Source organism: Phalacrocorax aristotelis, chromosome Z (assembly GCF_949628215.1).
Source record: "Phalacrocorax aristotelis chromosome Z, bGulAri2.1, whole genome shotgun sequence".
NCBI classification, from domain to species: Eukaryota; Metazoa; Chordata; class Aves; order Suliformes; family Phalacrocoracidae; genus Phalacrocorax; species Phalacrocorax aristotelis.
In genome coordinates, this window is record NC_134311.1 from 31,110,917 (window position 1) to 31,130,655 (window position 19,739).

Here is a 19,739-nt window from a genome sequence, read left to right on the forward strand (position 1 = left end):
TTCCCGAGCAGTAAATTCAATATCAGTTTAGCCAATAGTTTAAAAATTGCTGTTAACCTTTCAGGTAGTGTTTTCATTCCTTCAGTTATCAGATTAATTTAATTGGCAGGTGAAACAGTAAAGTGAACAGGTATTTCCTTTCCTGTTCCCTTTCTACCCAGCCCCTAGTATTTCACTAACTTCCCATGGTTTTTGTCACAATATGGAGTGGGGGTGTTCTTTTGGGTTGGAGGGGAGTGAAGGCTGTTCTGCAAGGACATAATTTAAGCAGTTCTTAATTATTTTTTTTCTCACAGTAGTATCTTCTACGGCAGACTTGTAGAGGTTTTGGGGTGGGGGGAAGGAAGCAAGCTTGAAGTAACTGTTCACCAATATCATGCTTGTCATGAGTTCTCTTAACTGTCACACAAGGTGGCTGTCATACTATGATCTGTACCAACTTCAGCTAGCTACAGACTGTTGCATCTCTGATAAACATTGGTAAATATGTCTTAGCACACTGGGATTGTGTAGTTCAGCTTCATATTTTACGACCAAACTTCTGTCACATCACTAAGATCATTTAACCAAGTGTAACTTTCAATATGCAGACTGATTACCCTTAAATATGTTTAAATTTACCACACTTACTATGACTTGATTCTGATCTAATGAACAGATAAGAGCAAATCAAGTTTATGCAATCCACAGACCATATATTTTGCTAAGCAAATATTGTCCAGTTTTTTCTTCAGAAACATCAATTCTTTTAACTCCTGTCTATGCAAACTTAAAATCTGTGAGTGCAAAGGACAGAAATCAAGTAATACTAGAGAGGTGAGGTATAATGGATGGAATAACTGTCTTTCAAAAGTAGGACTGTACTGAAGAGAATAAGGTAGTGTGACCCTTCTTGTAGGGAAGCACTTCTGATTAGAGTCTAGGAGCATATCCTATCTCTATTTAAAACTGTTTTCCTACAAGGATGACATTACCTTATTCTTCACTGACTCTTGACTATTTGGTCAGAGTTTGTAACCTTTTGCAAAAACTGGGCTACTGTGTTCTTGATTATACTTCATCCTGTATTTTGCATTTTGATGTGTAGGAGGAACACCATGATTTGTCCTGATGGAAGTAATAAAAAGAAAGTATTCAAAGAGGAGATGACTTTGACTGCAGCATAAAACTGCTGAAGTGATACTACTGTGACAAAGGCATTCTGATTAGGATTAGGTACACACAGAGGCACACCTGTACAGCTTGAAACAAATATTCCCATACAGCCTAATATTAAGTCATCCTATATTTGTGTATGTTTCATTACAAAGCCTTTTCTTTTTAAAACTGCCATGCTTTGGAGGACAAGCTTGTACCACCTGCTGGGGACATGGGTTGTGCTCTGAAGGAACAAATTTGCTAAAGCTTGAGCAACCCTTTTCCTAAAAATGTCCACACTTTGGTGTTGATAATGCTTGGTATTTTGCAGTCCTGGGCTTTTTGATAACTGTGGAAGCATACCTTAAGGTTCTTCAAGTTTGAATTGGATTCTAGCAGTGAAATTTAAAAAAAAGGCAGGGGACTTTATTACTACTCATACCCATAATTCTTGTTCCCTCTCCTCTTTTTATTTTCTTATTTTGAAAGGGACCTCGGAGACAAGCCATGAAAGAACTGTCAAGTGATTTGGCTAAATATCAGCGATGGCTAATTAAAAACAAGATGAAGGCTTTCTATGCTCCAGTGCATGCAGAGGACTTAAGGGATGGAGGACAATACTTAATGCAGGTACACCTCTCTCCTAAATTTAGGTGTTTTTTTTAATGAAAGTGGTAAAGATGAACATTGGAAGTGGTTTTATATTTTGAAGTATTTTCATTTTGCAAAGTTACCTTAAAACTTCGAAAAATACTTTGTTTTCTGCTTTAAGAAAACAATAGAACCTTTAGTTGCTTTGATAATGTGGTTTTTAAAAAGTATTTTTCATTCTTCTCAGGCTGCCGGTCTGGGTAGAATGAGACCTAACACCCTTGTTGTTGGATTTAAGAAAAATTGGAGACAAGGTGACATGAGAGATGTTGAAACCTATATCAATTTATTCCAGTAAGTAGAAAATGGAGAGGTATAGCTTTACGTTCCATTTTAGTACATTTGGTAATAAGTCAAGATGATCTTAGTTGCATGAAGTCTCTTTGGGGTAGACTGTTTTCCATATTGCTGACCCAGCAGCCTTCGATACCTTGGGTTTTTTTTCAATTGAAATTAACAAGCAAGTCTTTATAGTTTAAACAGATTAGACTTCTATATAGTAACTCTTCCTGTTTCTGTGAAAGAGTTGTTGCAATGGTGTGAGGTTTAAAAGTTACCATCTTTAGAGCTGAAACTAGTGTCTTATGTGCCAGTCTGTGAGTTCTTTAAAGCATAGTTTCTATTGAAAGCAGGTGTTTTCCTACGCTTCCTCTGTACAGATTAAATGTAGTAGAGAATGAATCAACTCTTATGCTTAAATTCTATTTTCGTTAAACCTTTTTCTTATATACAAGAAATACTTTACTTACAAGATACACAGCATTGACATCCAAAGTAATACAGTAGCTGTAAAGGAGATGGTAAGGGAAATCCCAGTGTAATTTGACAGTACTGAAAGGCAGACCAGTTCTGGCTGAAAAAAATAATAGAATAACTTGTGCTATGAACATTTAAGAAAACCAAAACTTGCCTTTTGTGTTTATACAGAGGTTTTTTTGTTTTCTGTATGTGCTGCATAACCCAGTTCATTTGTGCTTTATGCTTCTCATTTACTATGCATTTGAAAGAAAGTGAGGAGGACACAGGCAGAGATTAGGAAAGGGAAAAAAATCATACCCTCCCACGCTCCTGGTTCCTTAAGAGAAAAGCAGGAGCACCAAATGCAGTGAAAAATTAGGAAAAAAAGGAAAAAACAAGAACCAAGCAACGTGTTTCCTTATCTATTTTGGAATGGCTTGTGCTAAAAGATCTGTCAAGGCCAGCAAGTCATGTGGCTCTCTGCATCCCAGAAGAGAAACCTCAGGAGGTAATAACTGTAGGTCAAGCATATTTCTGGAAAATCTCTGGAGAATTTAAATTTTCTGAAGCACACAGTAGAAACACATCTAATCTGTGGAGATTTAACAAGTTAAATAATGAATTTAAAATGTTCAGTAATGGACAAAACATTTTCTGCTTAACCTCAATTTTTCTCGCATTTATTATAGGATATATTGATACTGTGAACATTTCTAATCAAGTTTTCCCACTTATTTAGAAGTGTTTAATTAGTGAAATCTTGAGAAATTTCTTCCTGTGGAAATGACATAGGTGGGAGTTCTCCAATTTATGGTTGTTTGTAATGAGGGATTTATATTGAAAGGACTGATGATAAGTGCTAATGCAAACTGTATGATGTGGCTTAGGTAATGTTTTTCTGTCTTATGTCTTGGGGGGGATTTTTGTCCTTCATTTTACTCCACTTTTACTCAACCACTTACTCAGGCTTTTTGCTTGTTTCTATAATAATAAAGTTTTCCCTCTTTATTTTTCAAAGGAGTGAGTTCCTTCCTCATCAGATATAATGGGAATAGGCACGTTATTGCTAATTTATAGCTAATTTGATTCTAAATTACAACTTCATAGGTGGTTTTAATACCCAAATGTTTTGGAAGGATGTCAGAAATTTTTAGTTCTCAGATCAAGGAGATCTACTCAAAAGAAATCCCTTTATTGATGGGGGGGAGATAAAAATTTAGATTCCTCAGTGACATCATCTGTGCAGAACTTGACTAACCTGTTCATGTTGCTTTTACTTAATTGCTGTTTATATAGGGGAAGGAGAAGAGGGGATACATATCCTTTCTATGTGCCACTTTTCAGGATGTGGTGTTCAGTTCACTGATGCCGCTGACAGTTTGGAATTGTAACTGAAACCATAACACAGATTCATGATTTGGGAGTTTAAATGGCAGTGGTTAATTGCTGGAATTTGCTTAAAGAGGGTGTGTAAATTAGGTCCTTTGGGAAAGAAAAAGTTGTAAAATATTTTATTTTTGTTCCTTTTGTTTAGTGATGCCTTTGATGTTCAGTATGGTGTAGTTGTCATCCGCCTAAAGGAGGGCCTGGACATTTCTCACCTTCAGGGCCAAGGTAAGATTAATTTTGTTTCATCTGGTGAATAGCTGTTCTAATTCCCTTCTAATACTACTTTCTGAAAATATTAAATGAGGAGAAGTTATTAAAAAAGGCAACAAACCCAAACAAACTCTTCTAGAATAAAAATCGCTGAAATTAGCAAATCTGAAATGTAGAATAAGAATAACCCACGTTCAGCAACAGAACTTGATTCTCTGTGTGTTTCAGCTTTCTGTATTTGTAAGCTGTGTGTAGTTGCTGCCCAAGGATTTACTATTTTTCTGAAACAAATGAAAGAGGCTCCCAAATTGGTGTCACGTATTTGGGGCCCAAGTCTAGAAATCATGCAAATTGCAAGAAATGTTGCGGGTCTGGTGTGGGTTGCCAACCCTACCACACTGGTTTAGAGACCTCAGCATCAGTCTGTCTTGAGTTTGGAAAGTTCTTCTGTTTTCAGTGTAGAAGACTTCATTATGCTTTGTAGGTAGTGGTCAGAAGCTGAACGATATCATTTTAGTTAAATTTCAAGCAGAATAATGAAGGAAGCCTGTGAGCTTTGGCAGCAACTGCGAACTGAGTTGATAATGTCTAATTCATTTGTGGCTGACTCCCTACAATGTTGCTACAATGAGGAAGAGTGCTGTGACACAGCTCTTCGGGGGGCATCCCCCTGAAAGAGGGGAGGGTTTTTTCCTTCACTGGAAATACATGAATGTCTTAGGATTTGAAGAGAGGCAGAGAGCCTGTCACTGTGTGCAGGAGGGCAGAGGAGTATGAGAAACGGCAATGAGTGAACCTGCAGTGTGAAAACAACACTGCTGAGAAGACTAGAAAATGAAACACCGAGGTGTCGGAAGAGTCTTAGCATCCACTGGGGACTGTGAGTTTGCTTTAACTCTGACAGCTGCCAAGTAGCTCGACTGAAGCTGAACCTGGAAAAAAAACTTGGCTGAGACACATACTTGGTGTGGACCTTGTCTAAGACTCATCTTCCTCCTGGAATTAGAATGGAAATGGAAAATGTTTGCCCAAGTAATTTTTTTTACCTCCTGATTGTACTTCCTCAGTATTAGCTAGCTCTGTTTTATGTTTAGCCTGTGGTAATGCAATCAACACCCAAAATCTGGGAAGTAGCAGGAAATTACAGCTCTGCTCAAAGGAGGAGCCTCTTTGTACTCTGAAGCAGTTCATATAAGATTTTGTTGTTGTCTTCTGCCTTTCTTTTCCCCCTTCTCTTTGCCATAGAGTTGCAGTAGGATTGTGAAAAATCTCAGTATAGTCACATACTTCTATTGATACCTATTGGAAGAATTAAGTAGTTTAATAATGTGTTTCTTTGCTTTCTAAAAGAAGAGTTACTGTCATCCCAAGAAAAATCTCCATGTACCAAGGATGTCATAGTAAAAGTGGATTACAGCAAGAAGGCTGAGACAGACACTTCCATAGCTTTTGCTCCATCATCTAGTGAAAGAACTCCCACTCTACATAAAGGTAATTTGCTAGTTAGCAATGAAATTTGAGTTCTCACTCTTTCTCTCTCTCATTCCCTCTCCACTTCCTCCCTCCCCTTGCCAAGGAATTATTTAAGGGATTTTTGTGTCTGTGGAACAGAAGCATGTCATGCTTTTCTAGCTGTTTACGTCTAATCACTTAAGTACCTTGGTTTAGAGCTTACCAGTATGTAAAATAAATCTTTCACATCTAGTCCCTGAAATAAAACAGGTGGTAGACAGTGTCCTACAATGGTTTTTCTTTGTTAATGAGTTTGAAAGGTATTAAAAATTGCTTGAGAATCTTGCCACACATCTATATATTGTGTGATTTGAAGGCCACTAAATTGAAAGTTTTTTCACCTTAGACTAGAATATTATGTGTGTGTTAACAGACATAAATCATTCAGGAGAGTTTGACATGGCAATAATCAATTTCCTCTTCCTTTTGAAGTAAAAGCTTGGAGCGACCTGATACTTAAATGAGCAATGTGATTCTTTCTTTCTTCTTTTCTCTTTCCTGTTTGGTTTTTTTTTTTTGGTTAGAGTACAAATAAATCTCAGGATCTGGTAGACTGCATTTGTGTGCTTTTCTTTGTATGAAAATCCATTTCATTCTACATTTTTGCTTTCTTTTTTTATATATATACACTAGTAGTATTTTCGTTAACATCACACAGGAATTTAACCTTTTTATTTTGTATCTTTAAAAATCTTCCAGAGGAGGACGAGGATGGAAAGACTCCAACACAACCACTGTTGAAAAAAGGCAGGCATTTTCCACCTTTTTGTGTTAAATCATTCTTTTGCATTGTTAATTTCAGTTTTCCTTTTGTACTCCTTTCTACACATATGAGAGAGCAAAATATCAGCCATGCAATGTTAATTTGTTTCTTCATATCTGCTTTGGAATGTGCTTCGACTTTAGGGATTAGGCTATGGAAAAATGCAACTCTGTGGAAACTCGCAAAACAAGTTGCAACTGAGAAAGGGTTGTGCATGTGTCTAAAATATGAATGTTGGATTTATTTTTTTTTTTAACTTTTGTTCGTAACATGTGAAACGTATTCAGGAGCTTGCTTCGTTATCTGTGACTTGGGTATCTGTCTTGGCCCTTACTTGATTTAAGAGTAAAGGAAATATTTTCTACTGATACAGTGCTAGGGCTCTATCAGTCTATTCAGTAGATCTTCTAAAGCCATAGTTGTTGCTCTGTTATTTGGAATTGTTCAATAGCTTGCAAATTAAGGCATAATATAGGCATGCAGTGAGATTAACATCTGAAATAATGTGAAGTAGCCATTCAAATAAACAGCATTTTGAAAGATTAATTGAGCAGTTTTTACTTCCTGGTTTATTTCAGCCTTTTTCATTTAAGCAAATATTTTTGCCTTAACTAAGATTCATCTAACTTTTTTGACATTTTCTTCATAATTTCAACAGCTAGAAGCTGTTGTGTTTTAATGAAGAAAAGTGAGATTACATCTTGAAGCACAAGATGGCAGTTTGGAAGAAGTCCCAGTATGCAGTAAAGTAGTATATTAATGTAAATCAGTCACAGATGTACTCTAAACTTAAAAATTCCTAATAAAATAAGGAGTGAGATGAATATAAAATTCCTGGCTCATGTTCAAACTGAGGTTTTAATTAAGGGAAAGGGGTTGGGTTTTTCTGTAGTTTAAAAAAATATATTTACCTGTATAAATTTAATTGAAAATGCCATTGTTGCCTTGTTCTCAGCAAATCCAATAACTTCATTATGCAAAACAGTCTATATTGTGCTTCAGAGCCTTGCACATGCAAAACAATACTTGTTGCAAAAGATAGAATTCCAGTATGCAGAAATAGCTTTTATTTTCAGTACATGCTTAAAGAAAAATGCATTTAAGGAAAGAAGAAAATGACTTAGGACATGGTATTTTCTTGTAAATCAGTATCTACATATTTTTGGGGAAGTTTTGTCATATGCAAGAGGTAGCAACAGAGAATGACCTAATTGTCAGAACTATCTGTGCAAGGTTAGTTAAATTGTCCAGGCAAATGACTGTATAAAGATGTTACAGCTCCTTTATTTTCAGGTGTCTACTAAATGACTTTGAGACTTAAATCTTTAACTCTGGAGTTATGAGTTTGCAGACTCCCTAAATATAGCTCAGTTTATATCCATTAAATCAAAATTTGGAGTTGGATTGGGGGGGGGGGAGAAACAATTTTTATTTAGAGATATCACAGCATATTATGAAGATGCATTTGATGAATTTCAGGGTGATTAAGAAAAACACTTCAAAAATGAAATTTCATAATTTTTTCCAGATTCAAAGAGCTCATCTTCTCCTTTAAACTTGGCTGACCAAAGACTTCTTGATGCTAGTGCGCAGTTTCAGAAGAAACAAGGCAGAAACAATATTGATGTCTGGTGGCTCTTTGATGATGGAGGTAATATGCTTTATACTTTAAAAACAAATGTTGAAAAAAATTATTGAAGTGATTTTGAATTATTGTTAGTAGATATATTTCAGTAAGTTCATATATAGATTACAAATGTGTACTATTAAACTCTTCACACAAATGCTGTTTTCTGAATCATTCCAAATTCTGGTCAAAATGCAGGTTTGACACTGTTGATCCCATATCTTCTTACAACCAAGAAGAAGTGGAAAGACTGTAAGATCAGAGTGTTCATTGGTGGAAAAATAAACAGAATTGATCATGACAGAAGAGCGTAAGTTTACCTTCATAAATTTCATTTCAAACGCTAATACAGCATGTTACACGGTAAAGTACTTTCTTCTTCTTCAGGTGTAACCAGTTCATACCTATTTGTATTCTATTCCCTTTCTCCAAAAAAAGTTCAATTTCCTCCAGATTGTCTTGGATGAGATACCTCAAGTTAAATTAATTTTCCTGCAGCATTGTCTGACACTAACACTTTCAAACATTTTCTGAGGTTGTCTTTAAAGCAGAGCTCTTCTCCTAGTTTTACATTTTTAATTTTTTTTTTCTCTGATGCATGTTGTGATTTATAGCCATATGCCAGGTCAATTTGATTTTCTTTTTTCCTATCACATTTAAGTGGCTTTGTTTTTTTCTTAAACTAGTGTTTTTATTACCAAACACCTGTTTGCCCTGTGAAATATCAAAACTCTGATCATTCATAAAGGCTTGTTCTTCTGATACAGGATGGCTACTTTGCTCAGCAAATTTCGGATAGACTTCTCGGACATTATGGTTCTTGGGGATATTAATACTAAGCCAAAGAAAGAAAAGTAAGTATCAAAAAAACCCCAACTTGTTTGTTAGTTGAATTTTTTATGTCATTCCTGAATTTAGAGTTCTTCATCCTTTCCTACGTAACAGTTTTGACAGAGTAGTTCCTGTGACATCCAGTGTTCCATGAAAATGCAGGAAATAAATTAAGCAATAACCCCTACATCCAAGAACATAGAATTTTGTATTTTTTATATCTCTGGCCCTTAGACTATAGTATTAAATTCAGAAAAATACAGTTTAAAAAATGCAATTTGTCTGGAGCAATCTTCTTTAAAAAGAGAAATGCTCACTGTCCTGGTTTCAGCTGGGATAAATTTCTTCGTAGTAGCTAATATGGGGCTGCGTTTTGGAGTTTTGCTGGAAACAGTGGTGATAATGCAGAGATGTTTTAGTTGTTGCTAAGCAGGACTTACACTGGTCAAGGGCTTTTTCAGCTCCCCGTGCTCTGCCGGGTGCACAAGAATCTGGGAGGAGACACAGCCAGGACAGCTGACCCCAACTGACCTTAGTTTAATGCAACGAGGCTTGGCCTTCAAATAACCTGATGTATTTTTCCTTTTAAATTGCTTTCAGTTTACACAGGAATGATCATACATGTGATATTTCTGATTCTCAAGTTTAAATATTATTTGTAGGTGACTTGCAGTACAAATTTGTAATAGAATGTGTAAGATCTAAAAATATTATCCTCCTTTCCCTTCAAGCCTTCTTTAGTACATTGAAGCTGTAAAAGTATCTTTTGCATAGGTATGCATGTATCTGAATAACTTGACCTGTCATGAAAGTTAGGAAATACTGTTTTACAGCTTATATAGATGGTAAATGCTAATATCCGTTCTTTTATACCCTGTTTTAATATGGCTGTTCACTTAATCATTCCAGTATTGCAGCTTTTGAAGAAATGATAGAGCCCTTCCGACTTCATGAAGATGATAAAGAACAAGAAGTTGCAGATAAAATGAAGGAGGATGAACCATGGAGGATAACAGATAATGAACTTGAGCTTTACAAAACAAAGGTTCTGTATTCTCTAGTGTTAGGTTAAACATTGTTAAGCTTTGCTCCCATACTATATTTGTGGATGTGATATCAATGAGTTCATTTATGTTATTCTCTCTCTTCCATAGCTGTTCTTATAAATAGCTGACAGAAAGCAGCATCTAAAACCATTTAGATGGGTCACAAAAAAAGACAAATGTTTCTGCACTGGGGGGAAGGGGCACGCAAACTGCTTTCCTACAGTATTTTAACACCTAATTTATAATAATAGTTATATTCAGCTGTTCGACTTTTTTTTTGACCAAGTTAACATTTTTTACTTTGTTATTAAAAAACCCCACACCAAATCTAATTGTTAAGGGGCAATTAAAGGTTTGACATTATTCCCAAGCAGTTGTGCACTATAGAGATGCCAGAGGTATTCCTTCTGAAGTGGTTCTCTGGAGGAGACTCACGTAAAGTCCTATTAACAGGATGCAGATACAGACAAGTATCTAAATAAAGACTGGCTAAAGTTTCAGTGAGCTGAAGTTATTCAGGATGGTCCTAACTATATTCTGCCCTTACCTTCTTTTCTCTGTCTGGGTTTTTACAACCTCTGTGAGGATTTGCAGCAGGGAAAAATGGGAATGGTAGGTTATTCTGCATTGTAAGTGTTTAAAAAAAAAAAAAGACAGGAACCTGTTTAAGAGGTAAGTACAGAGTGACAGGCAGCTGCTGCTGAAATCTCTTAACTGCATATTACCAAGGGGGTGCGAGGGAGGTTTTATGAAGTACAGTTATTTTATAGTTAATGAGCTGCTTGGTGCCTTGTTGTTCTTCTTGTCTACCAATATGGCCAAAAACCATTTCAGTGAGATAACTGAAGTGATTTACTCTTGTCTGCTGATAGCTTAACTGGTTCTGCAGATACTATCCTGCAGGCCAACTGGACTTCAGCTCACCTGAGAACAACAGAACTCTAAGAAATGGTTAACTAAAAATGTTTGCTAGAAAGGTAGTTGACATAAAAAAGAACTGAAAATTACTGAGGAAGCTACCGTGGATGTTAAGACAGAATATATGGTAGTAAAAAAAGGGAGGCCTATTGTGGAGATAGGCTTACCAAAGGAAGATGGGGCTTCGCTTCTGTAAGACCTGCTCACTATAAGCTTACAGCATGTAGTAAAAACAACCTTGAAGAGACCATAAAGGCTTTTGCTCCCAGGGGCTATGAAGAATGGTATCATTATTAGAGGAACTATCTTAAACTTTAGCTTTCATAGTACTTGGCTTATTTGCACACTTTAAGCTTACTGCTTTCTTCTCTCCCAGCCTTGCAACCATAGATGTTTTGGAAAAGTGAGCATATTGCCAAACAGAGGTTGGAAGTACATTCTTTCTATAAATGACTCGTACCAATTGATCATAACTGTTTTTCAATTTTCTGGAATAAATAAACTTTTTGTAGTTTTACATAAAAGATTTTCCTAACAAGTTTCATTTTAATTACAGACTTATCGCCAGATTAGGCTAAATGAGTTGCTGAAAGAACATTCAAGTACAGCTAACGTAATTGTCATGTAAGTAAATGATTTGTACTCTTACCCTAATTGATACAGAACTGTAATTTGAATTATAAATATATGTAAATGCAGGTTAGGAAAAGCCTGTGTGTTGGCATTAAAGTCCAGAAATACTCAAGAGGTTTCAGTGCTGAATGCGTTTATTGGAAGTATGGAGCTACTGTACTGATGAACAAAAAACGGCCTGTGTAATTTTGTGCTTCTGGTACGCTGCTTTAGGTGATTACCGCCACATCTGTAGCATGGCTCAGGATTCTCACATTCCTTCCACTCCTGCATGCCAACTATTTCCCTCCCTTTCAGATCCTTCCTTTCAGTTCTTTTTCTAGGAAATCTCTCTAGATAGCTAGAGCATCGTCCTGCTGATGGACTTCCAGGAAATTACTTTTGGTGTAAACAAGCAGAATGCAGATGATAGGTTTCTTTGCTGTGTTTTTGTTTGGAGCCTGCTTCAGAGCAACAGTAGTACTTGTAGTACTACAAGTGAAGCTTGAATAGAGCAAATAGTTTATCGGGTTTGGTGGGTTTTGGTTTGGTTTTTTTTCCCCAAAAAAAGAAAAGAGTATGGCATGTTTTGGAAGGATTGTGAGAAGGAATATTAGACTGCACCAACTTGGCATGGTAAGGAAAAGCTGTATTTTAAAATCTTGAAGAGTGCTTCAAGAAACTGTCTTCAGCTGAGGAGAATTCTCCGTGAAGTCACCTGAATACAAAATGGTGGTAAGAAGCTAAAAGTGAGGGCTAAATACATGTAAAGGCCTGTGGTAGATCAAGATACAAACTCTAAACTCATTAACTGAATTCTGAGGGAAAAAAACCAAAAACTAAAAAGGTTAGGAAATTTGACTGAATATCTACCTCTTTGCAGAATCATATTGTCATAGTTAAATGATATAACTTGTACTCCACCAGGTTTTTCTAATTGTTCAATGCTTTTTTCCTTTTGAATTGTAGGAGTTTGCCAGTTGCACGAAAAGGTGCGGTTTCCAGTGCACTGTACATGGCCTGGTTAGAAGCTCTTTCTAAAGATCTGCCACCAATTCTCCTTGTTCGTGGGAATCACCAGAGTGTTCTTACCTTCTATTCCTAAGAGTACTGCACATGGGACAGCTACAATGAAATGGTACTTCAGTGCCCAGGAGAGAGCGACTGACATGGTCTATAGTTTGTTAACATCACAAAGGCAAAAAGTGACTCTTCTTTCACTATTTCACTGACTTGAAAGCACACAAGGAAAGTCACTGTATTTCTAAAGTTGTGACATCTTCAGTTTTATTCTATATTTTCTGTAATTTAATCTTGCTTAATGGGGGAGGATTCCTTATTAGACTGAAGAACAAGACAAGCTTTTAGTTTGCTATTTGAATAGCAGCAATAAAATGTTTTATTTTTGATCAATGAAAGGATTATAGATTTATAAAAGCCTTTTAGCCTTGAGGTGCCTTCTGAAATTAACCAAATCTCATCCATGCATCCTATTTTGTAAATTTATATAGAATGTCAAAATCTGCCTTCAACTAAGAGTTTAGATCAGACTTCCTTTAGTTTCTAGTCTCTTCTGTATTACAATAAAGATGAATGCTGCTTTTCAGTCTTCCATTGAGCTATTAGTTCTTAGTACTGTATGTTTTTTTATTGTCAGAAACTTTTTGGTTTTTTATTACTATATCTGTTAGATTTAAAGCTGAGAATTGGAGCAGGTCAGTTGAACTAAAACAAATTTCTGATGTTACTGTCAAGACTTCGTGCTACTAAATTTTGTAACAGTTAAAACAAAACTACCAGCAGAGAGGATCCTTTTATCAAATTTGATGACGTGTACTACATTGGCATTGGTCTGAGATACACAGCTAACATTAGCTACTTTGGCAAAGGATACTGGTCAGTCTTAGCTCTGTGTAGCTCTAATACGAAACCAAATTCATCTTACTGGCTGAGGCTTTTCATCTTACTACAAATCAGAGGAAAAGAAAAAGACCTGTCCTAGTTCTTGGTCTTTTACGTTTTGGTGTCACTTCTAACTTACTTTGAAACAAAACTCAACTTAAGGCTTGAATGGGGATAATAAAAGCAACGTGATGCTATCTAACAGAAAACAGTAAACACTATGTGGAATCTTGCTATCCAGTATGAAATATAAAAGCTACAGTTCTCTCGCATTTTTCAACAAATGGTTGAAAGGACCACTAGTTACTAGGGGAGATGTTTTTAGGTCAATTCATTCAGTTGTCAGAAAGTACATTTAGTCTTATTAAATAATACTCAGGTTTGATTGTCCAGCAATTTAGATCTACTCCATACATCCTACTTTATACATTTTCTATGTTCAATAAAGAAACTGCCAATCTTGTGTGCCCTTTCATTGTATATTTTGAAAACTTCATAATTTAGTCTACTATGAACACTTACACAAGAAATTTCACTTGAGCCTTTGTATAAAGGTTAGTAATGTGAACTGTTTTTTAAATTCCTAATATATTTTGGATAGAAAGGATTGCCTAAAAACATTTCACAAGCTTTTGATATTAGCATTGGACATGCTACTGATCGGTTTACCAGTGGTTGACTGACTTTCATTTAAGGATGCACAGAAAAGGTGTATTTTTATGCTAAGTACAAGATCAAATTGAAATGTAACTGTTCCTTTGGAGGACAAAGCATAATCATTGTGTGGCAAGGTGGAGCTCCAACTCATTGAGAATAAAGATAAAAATACTCTACACAGTGCAGTATACACTGTTGTCAAGTGCTTGGTAAACTGCAAAAATCTTGCTGTTTCTGTGACTTGGATTTGAGACTATTGAATCATTTCACTTTAAAAAAAATAACGAAAAAACAAGCATGCATGTTTTGCTGCTAAGTGTGAGATAACTGATGCCAGCATGAACCCAGCTTGTTACGATAAACATTTTAAGACAAGACAGTTTGCAGTAAAAGTGCTGTTTCCTTCCAGGTGAGCAGGTGAGAATCAAATTTGCCAACATATTTATTACACGTTTTAACGTGGTTTTTAGGGGATGTCACATTGTGAATATGGAATCATTGCCATGTTTCTTCTTGTTTTGTGGGTTACATTCTTTTGAACAGATGGACAGTAAGGCATGGACTTAGTGCTGCTATCTTAAAAAAATGTGCACAGGTACACTTATTTAAAAGGTTTTTGCCCATTCAGGAAATCATTGCTTGTGATCTGTAACACAGAAACCAAATGAAGTGTGTGTATACATGCATATATGTGTATAAAATTATATAAAATATATCTAAATATGCATATGGGGATAGTTAAGGTAATGTCTGTGAAATAACATAGGATGCTTTTCACATGCACTCTCAGAAGTCCACTAACGCTAGGCACAAGGTGAAGTTTCAACTTTATTTGCTACACTAAAATTTCAATAGTTAATGGCAACTGTTTGCAACAGATGCCAGTTAGTGGCAGTCACTCCAACTTCTGCTTTGATTTTGACACCAAATTTAGTTATGTTTCAATCATTATTAATTACTTGAAAAATGAAATCGCTTACACATGGCAATTCATACCTTCTATAGATTAGGTTTCTTTGTATGGGTTTAGACAGTAGTAGCTGGAGAAAATTATTTATTTGTTCACTTATATTTGTATTTAGGTTTCCTTTTACATACATTCTTTTTATATGCTTTTTCTGACATTACATATTTAAAAATAATGGAAAATAATTTAAAGATTTGAGCGTAAGTGGGTAATGGCCCACTTGGTTTGAAGATGTAAGATTTGATACTGTACTGTAACTGTCACACAGAAATGCTTTTCTAATGTTTTAAAGTAATTATTGCAGTTAATACTTTGTACCAGGGAGATGTCACTGCAATAAAAGGAAGTGAATTCAATACAACTGTCTTGTCTAACAATGCCTTTTTTTATTGGGGTGGGGGATAGGGAATAATGTTTATAGTTTAACAGATTAATGCTGAGAATATTTCCTGATATGTGAATATGCTTATTGCACACATCTGATACTTAGATTTATGGTGGAATTTGCATAGGACCATGAGTAGAACTTAGTCATTCATATGCCTGCTGTGAGGAGACAAGTGTTTTGTTCTCGGGTGGGAAATGTTTGCTGCTGCTCGGTTAGGAACAGCTGTGGTCGCATAAGAAAAATAAACCTTGTTTCGCTCTCTAAAATTTGTCACGACTTGCCAGACAATGCAGACCAATCCACAATACGTGGTATGTTTAAGCTGGAACATTAGCATCTGAAAACTTGTTTCTATTATGTATGCATTTTGTTTTGCCTCTGAGCACAGTGAAGAACTGTCTAACTCCTTTTTCTCCCCAAAACAGTAGCCCACTGGGACGTGAGAAAGTATGTTGGGAGAATAACTTGTAAGAGTCAGTAGCAAAGCCGCTTGAAGCAAACCAGGTTTGGCGTTAACTCCAGTAATGTACATTGCGCTAGAAACTAGTTGAAAAATCTTAAGAGCATAATGAAAAATAGCAAGTTGTTTTCTCCTATCAAATAATACTTAAACCACTGAAGAACTTCTTAACCTCATCAATTTTGCTGTTTTAAAGAGTAGCTGGGTGACTGAGAATTTTTATTTGAAAATTAGCCTCTGATAAATTCAGGCCTCTACATCCTTAATTTCCTAAATACGTGTTAAGTTTCTCCAAGCTTTTAAATTTAGGCCTTGAGGGTGAGGTTTGGATGTCAGCAGGAAGGGAATACTTGTTAAAAGTACAATTCTGGCTACTATGGTGTTGCGTCTAACCTGTTACCAGTATGTAAAGAGGCAGAGGAGAAGGTATGTAGCAGTTTTTCTAGATCCTGCTATCTGCTGGACAAGCGGTTGATCCAAATAATGAGACAGTACCATTAGCTGAGATCACTGGTAGTGCCTTCACATATGCTTTCAAAGCTGAAGAATGAAAATTGGATCAAGGTTGATGTCATCACTTGGCTACAGAGACAGTGAAGGTTCATGCTGCGTAATAACTTGTTTTGGTTTTATTTTGAAAGAGGAAAGCAGGACTCCCTTCCCCTTGGTGAACGTTCTTCATTAGTCTAGTTACACTTCTTGTATAACCATGGTGGGATCCTGTAAATCTTGCCTCTACACCTAAACCTGGTTTATGTTCAGTCTGAGTGGGAGCTAGGCCTCAGGTCTGTGACACTACACAGGCATTGAACGCCACGCACAACCAGAAGTTAGATGCGTGACCAGGCACAAGTCAAGCCCGTGCCGGCCGCTTACATCCGCGTTCCCGCTGCTGCCAGCACGCGTAGAATCGCGAGCAGTAAAAGGAACCCGAGAGCAGCCTCTTTGCCGGTCTCACCCGCGATCCGCTCACTCTCTCCAGAGCAGGCTGGCTTTGTAGCGCCAGGAGCCTGCCCGCCCCGCCTCCCGCCGGCCTCCCTTCCCTGCCTGCCCCGCCCGTGCCTGCGCGGGGGTGCCGCAGTGCCACCACGCCGCCGCCGCGGCCGTGGTTACCTGCGCGTCGCAATGTAACGGGGCGAGCGGAGCGGGAACCCTTCTGCGTCTAAACCGCCACGCTTCAGATTTAAGGATTTTTTTAAAAACATGTAACTTTTTAAACACCTGCTCGCCGAAGGGCCGCACCCGCCCCGCGCCCCTCAGAGCCCTGCCCTGCCCCCCCCAACCCGGGCCTCGCCGCTAGCACCGCCCCTCCCGGCAGCCCCGCGCTCCAGTTGGCTGCAGGCGTCTCCCCTCGTCCTCTAATTGGCTGTTGCCTTGCTTATCATCAGCCCGTCCTGTGGTGCAGTGCGGTGAGGTGTGCTTGCGCGGGGTGGCGCGCGCTGGGGATGTGTTCTTGCGACCCGCCAGTGAAATGCTGCAAAATGTGCCGCTAGGAGGGGCCTAATGCAGGGGCAGCAGGACGTGAGGGAAGAAGGGCCTCACAACTCTGCTCCCACCGTGTGGAGTCTGTGGGTAACTGGCCCTGGTGAGCTGTAGCCGAAACAAGTTCTAGTGCGAGGGTTTGGGTCCAGGTACCTCGTCTTCATAGCCCCGCGGTTCCCGTCCGCAGTAATAATTACAAAACCCAGCTAATAAAACATGATTTTTAGTGAAAGAAATAGGAAATACTCTCTCCGTAGAGTTTTCTAGGAATTCAAGCTGCGATAGTAACGCCAGGTGGCACTATGGGCCTTCAGCATTTCGGGTGGTGCTTGGAACTGGCGCTGTCAAACACTTCCTGCGCTGTTCCTTCGGTTTCATGGGCTAAACGACTGTGTGCTTTGAATAAACTTACGGTGTATCAAGCATGATAGTTTTCTTTTGCATTAAACTTTCCATAATTTTGGCTGTGGTTTGGAGAAAAGTTATGTTCTTTTTTCCTCCCTCCCTTTGTGGGAAACATGCTTAGGTTTTGTTCTAAAGGATGCAGGAATCTCCATGCAGATGCTGCCTGTTGACTTCAAACAGCCTTTTTACCACCAAGTAACCACCATTTCACAAAGTACTGGGTGATGCTTGCTTTTCTCAGCGTCTATTTCCAGCTCTGTTACTTTAAAGAACAGAAGGATAAACACTGCAGGCAGAGAGAGAAAAGAGACGTTAGAAAACAAAAGACCAACTTGTCCCACCTAGCTTCAGAGTGATCCAAAACATTTCAACAAGATATTTTTGCTTCATAAGTAACAAACAAGACAAACGTCCACCACCTTCTAAAAGTACAGAGATGATAAAAGCTTTACATCATCCCACAATATTCGTGTATTGGCTATTTAAAGTGTTGGAGGAAACTGAATAGTGTAGCACTAGGCATTTCCAAGCATATTAAACTTGAGAATAACTTTATCACTCTGTTGAAATATTTTACAACTAATAACTAAACCTTGGAACATCCCTTTGCAATTAAATCTGTCTCTTGAAAACAAATGGTAGAATGGAGTCACATGCAAAGGATTTCCACAGGGTCTGGCTGAAAATTCGAGAGCTGGGATTGCCTTGAAACATCCTCACTCTCAACCGTGTATGGTCACTCATTCTTTCAGTCCAAGGTGCCTGGCTGGTCTGGTTTAACCACAGTGTTGCAAATTACAGGGTCTTTTGAACAATCCCATTGTACTACTGTTAGTGATTACATGGATTAACATTTAGAACAGTATTTTAAAAAAGTATACATGAAGCACGGGAAGGGATGTACGTACAAAAGAGAATGCCAGATAATCCAATGTTAGCCTATGTGTTTTACAAACGTTTTGGTCAATTTAATGCAACTCATCTCTGATGACCAGTGGAGTTAAAGGGAAAAAAAAAACAACAGAGGTAAAGTGCAAAAATACAAGCGTAAGAGTTAAACATTGTTACTTGTAGTAAAACATAGTAGTTTAGGCACTGGTAACCTAGAAATCATAGCAGGTCAAAGCACAGTGCTGCCAAGAGGAGCTTGCACCTCAAAGGAAATGACATTTTATGGAGTCAACCAACAACAGCCATTCACAGTATTAACATATGAAATCAAGGCTAACCACAGAATAGTGTGGGCTTTCACATGGGATTTTGGCTAACCTCATATAGAATTTCATTTTACGTTTGATTGCACGGTTGAGGGTTGTTAATTTTAAGAATCTTTTTTTCTCATTAAAATCTTTCGGTATCCTTCAACTAGCAATATTATTTCAGACATGGTAGAATTTATTGGGAAAACTCACGCTTTGGCATATACCTACCAAACCTTACTAAGCACACTTTATCAATGATATTTTTATTTTAATTGTATTGCAGGGTTTGGGGGTTGCTGCTTTTTTGCTCTTGCCATGTTTATAAGCACCTAGACCAATGAGGCTTGATTTTCAGCTGGGACCTGGGAGTCGGCATGATGCAAATAATTCCAATGGGTTAAAAACCGAAAGATCGTATGATTACTTGTCAGCTCAGAGAACTAAGCATCTTCTCTAGCCAGAAAGCAGATCTGACTTTTTCCATCCTGTACAATTAGCCAACACTGAAACTCTTAGGTCATTCTAGAAAACTCATTCTGTCCAAGTGTTGTGGTTCAGCCCCAGTTGGCAACTAAACACCGCTTGCTCACTCCCCCCATCCCTTTGGGATGGGGGAGAGAGTCAGAAGAGCAAAAGCAAGAAAACTTATGGGTTGAGATAAGAACAGTTTAATAATTTTTTCTTGTGAGAAAACAAATTCAGCAGAGAGTTTTTCCTAGGTGGGTTTTGGGCAACTGCATCAAGAAGTTATCACCAAGACACTCAAGAAATCTCTTTAATTGCTTTCCCAGCCGTATTGCCTCTCCAACAGATACTGCTGTGTTTAAAATACCCTGTAAGTA

The 19,739-nt window shown here is 37.6% G+C and overlaps 1 protein-coding gene across 2 annotated transcripts in view; it reads left to right on the plus strand.

The window, feature by feature from the left end:
* SLC12A2 (solute carrier family 12 member 2) overlaps positions 1-14,178 on the plus strand; it is a 61,580-nt gene extending 47,402 nt beyond the window's left edge. The window contains exons 17-27 of one of the 2 annotated variants that reach the window (XM_075079721.1): positions 1,627-1,767; positions 1,976-2,082; positions 4,061-4,140; positions 5,476-5,616; positions 6,337-6,384; positions 7,929-8,051; positions 8,226-8,337; positions 8,795-8,881; positions 9,768-9,903; positions 11,379-11,446; positions 12,404-14,178. In XM_075079721.1, the coding sequence (XP_074935822.1) occupies positions 1,627-1,767; positions 1,976-2,082; positions 4,061-4,140; positions 5,476-5,616; positions 6,337-6,384; positions 7,929-8,051; positions 8,226-8,337; positions 8,795-8,881; positions 9,768-9,903; positions 11,379-11,446; positions 12,404-12,539 (1,179 nt within the window). In that variant the 3' untranslated portion in view covers positions 12,540-14,178. The remainder of the gene's footprint in view (positions 1-1,626; positions 1,768-1,975; positions 2,083-4,060; positions 4,141-5,475; positions 5,617-6,336; positions 6,385-7,928; positions 8,052-8,225; positions 8,338-8,794; positions 8,882-9,767; positions 9,904-11,378; positions 11,447-12,403) is intronic. The other variant, XM_075079722.1, reaches the window with a different exon arrangement.
* The last annotated feature ends 5,561 nt before the right edge of the window (positions 14,179-19,739 follow it).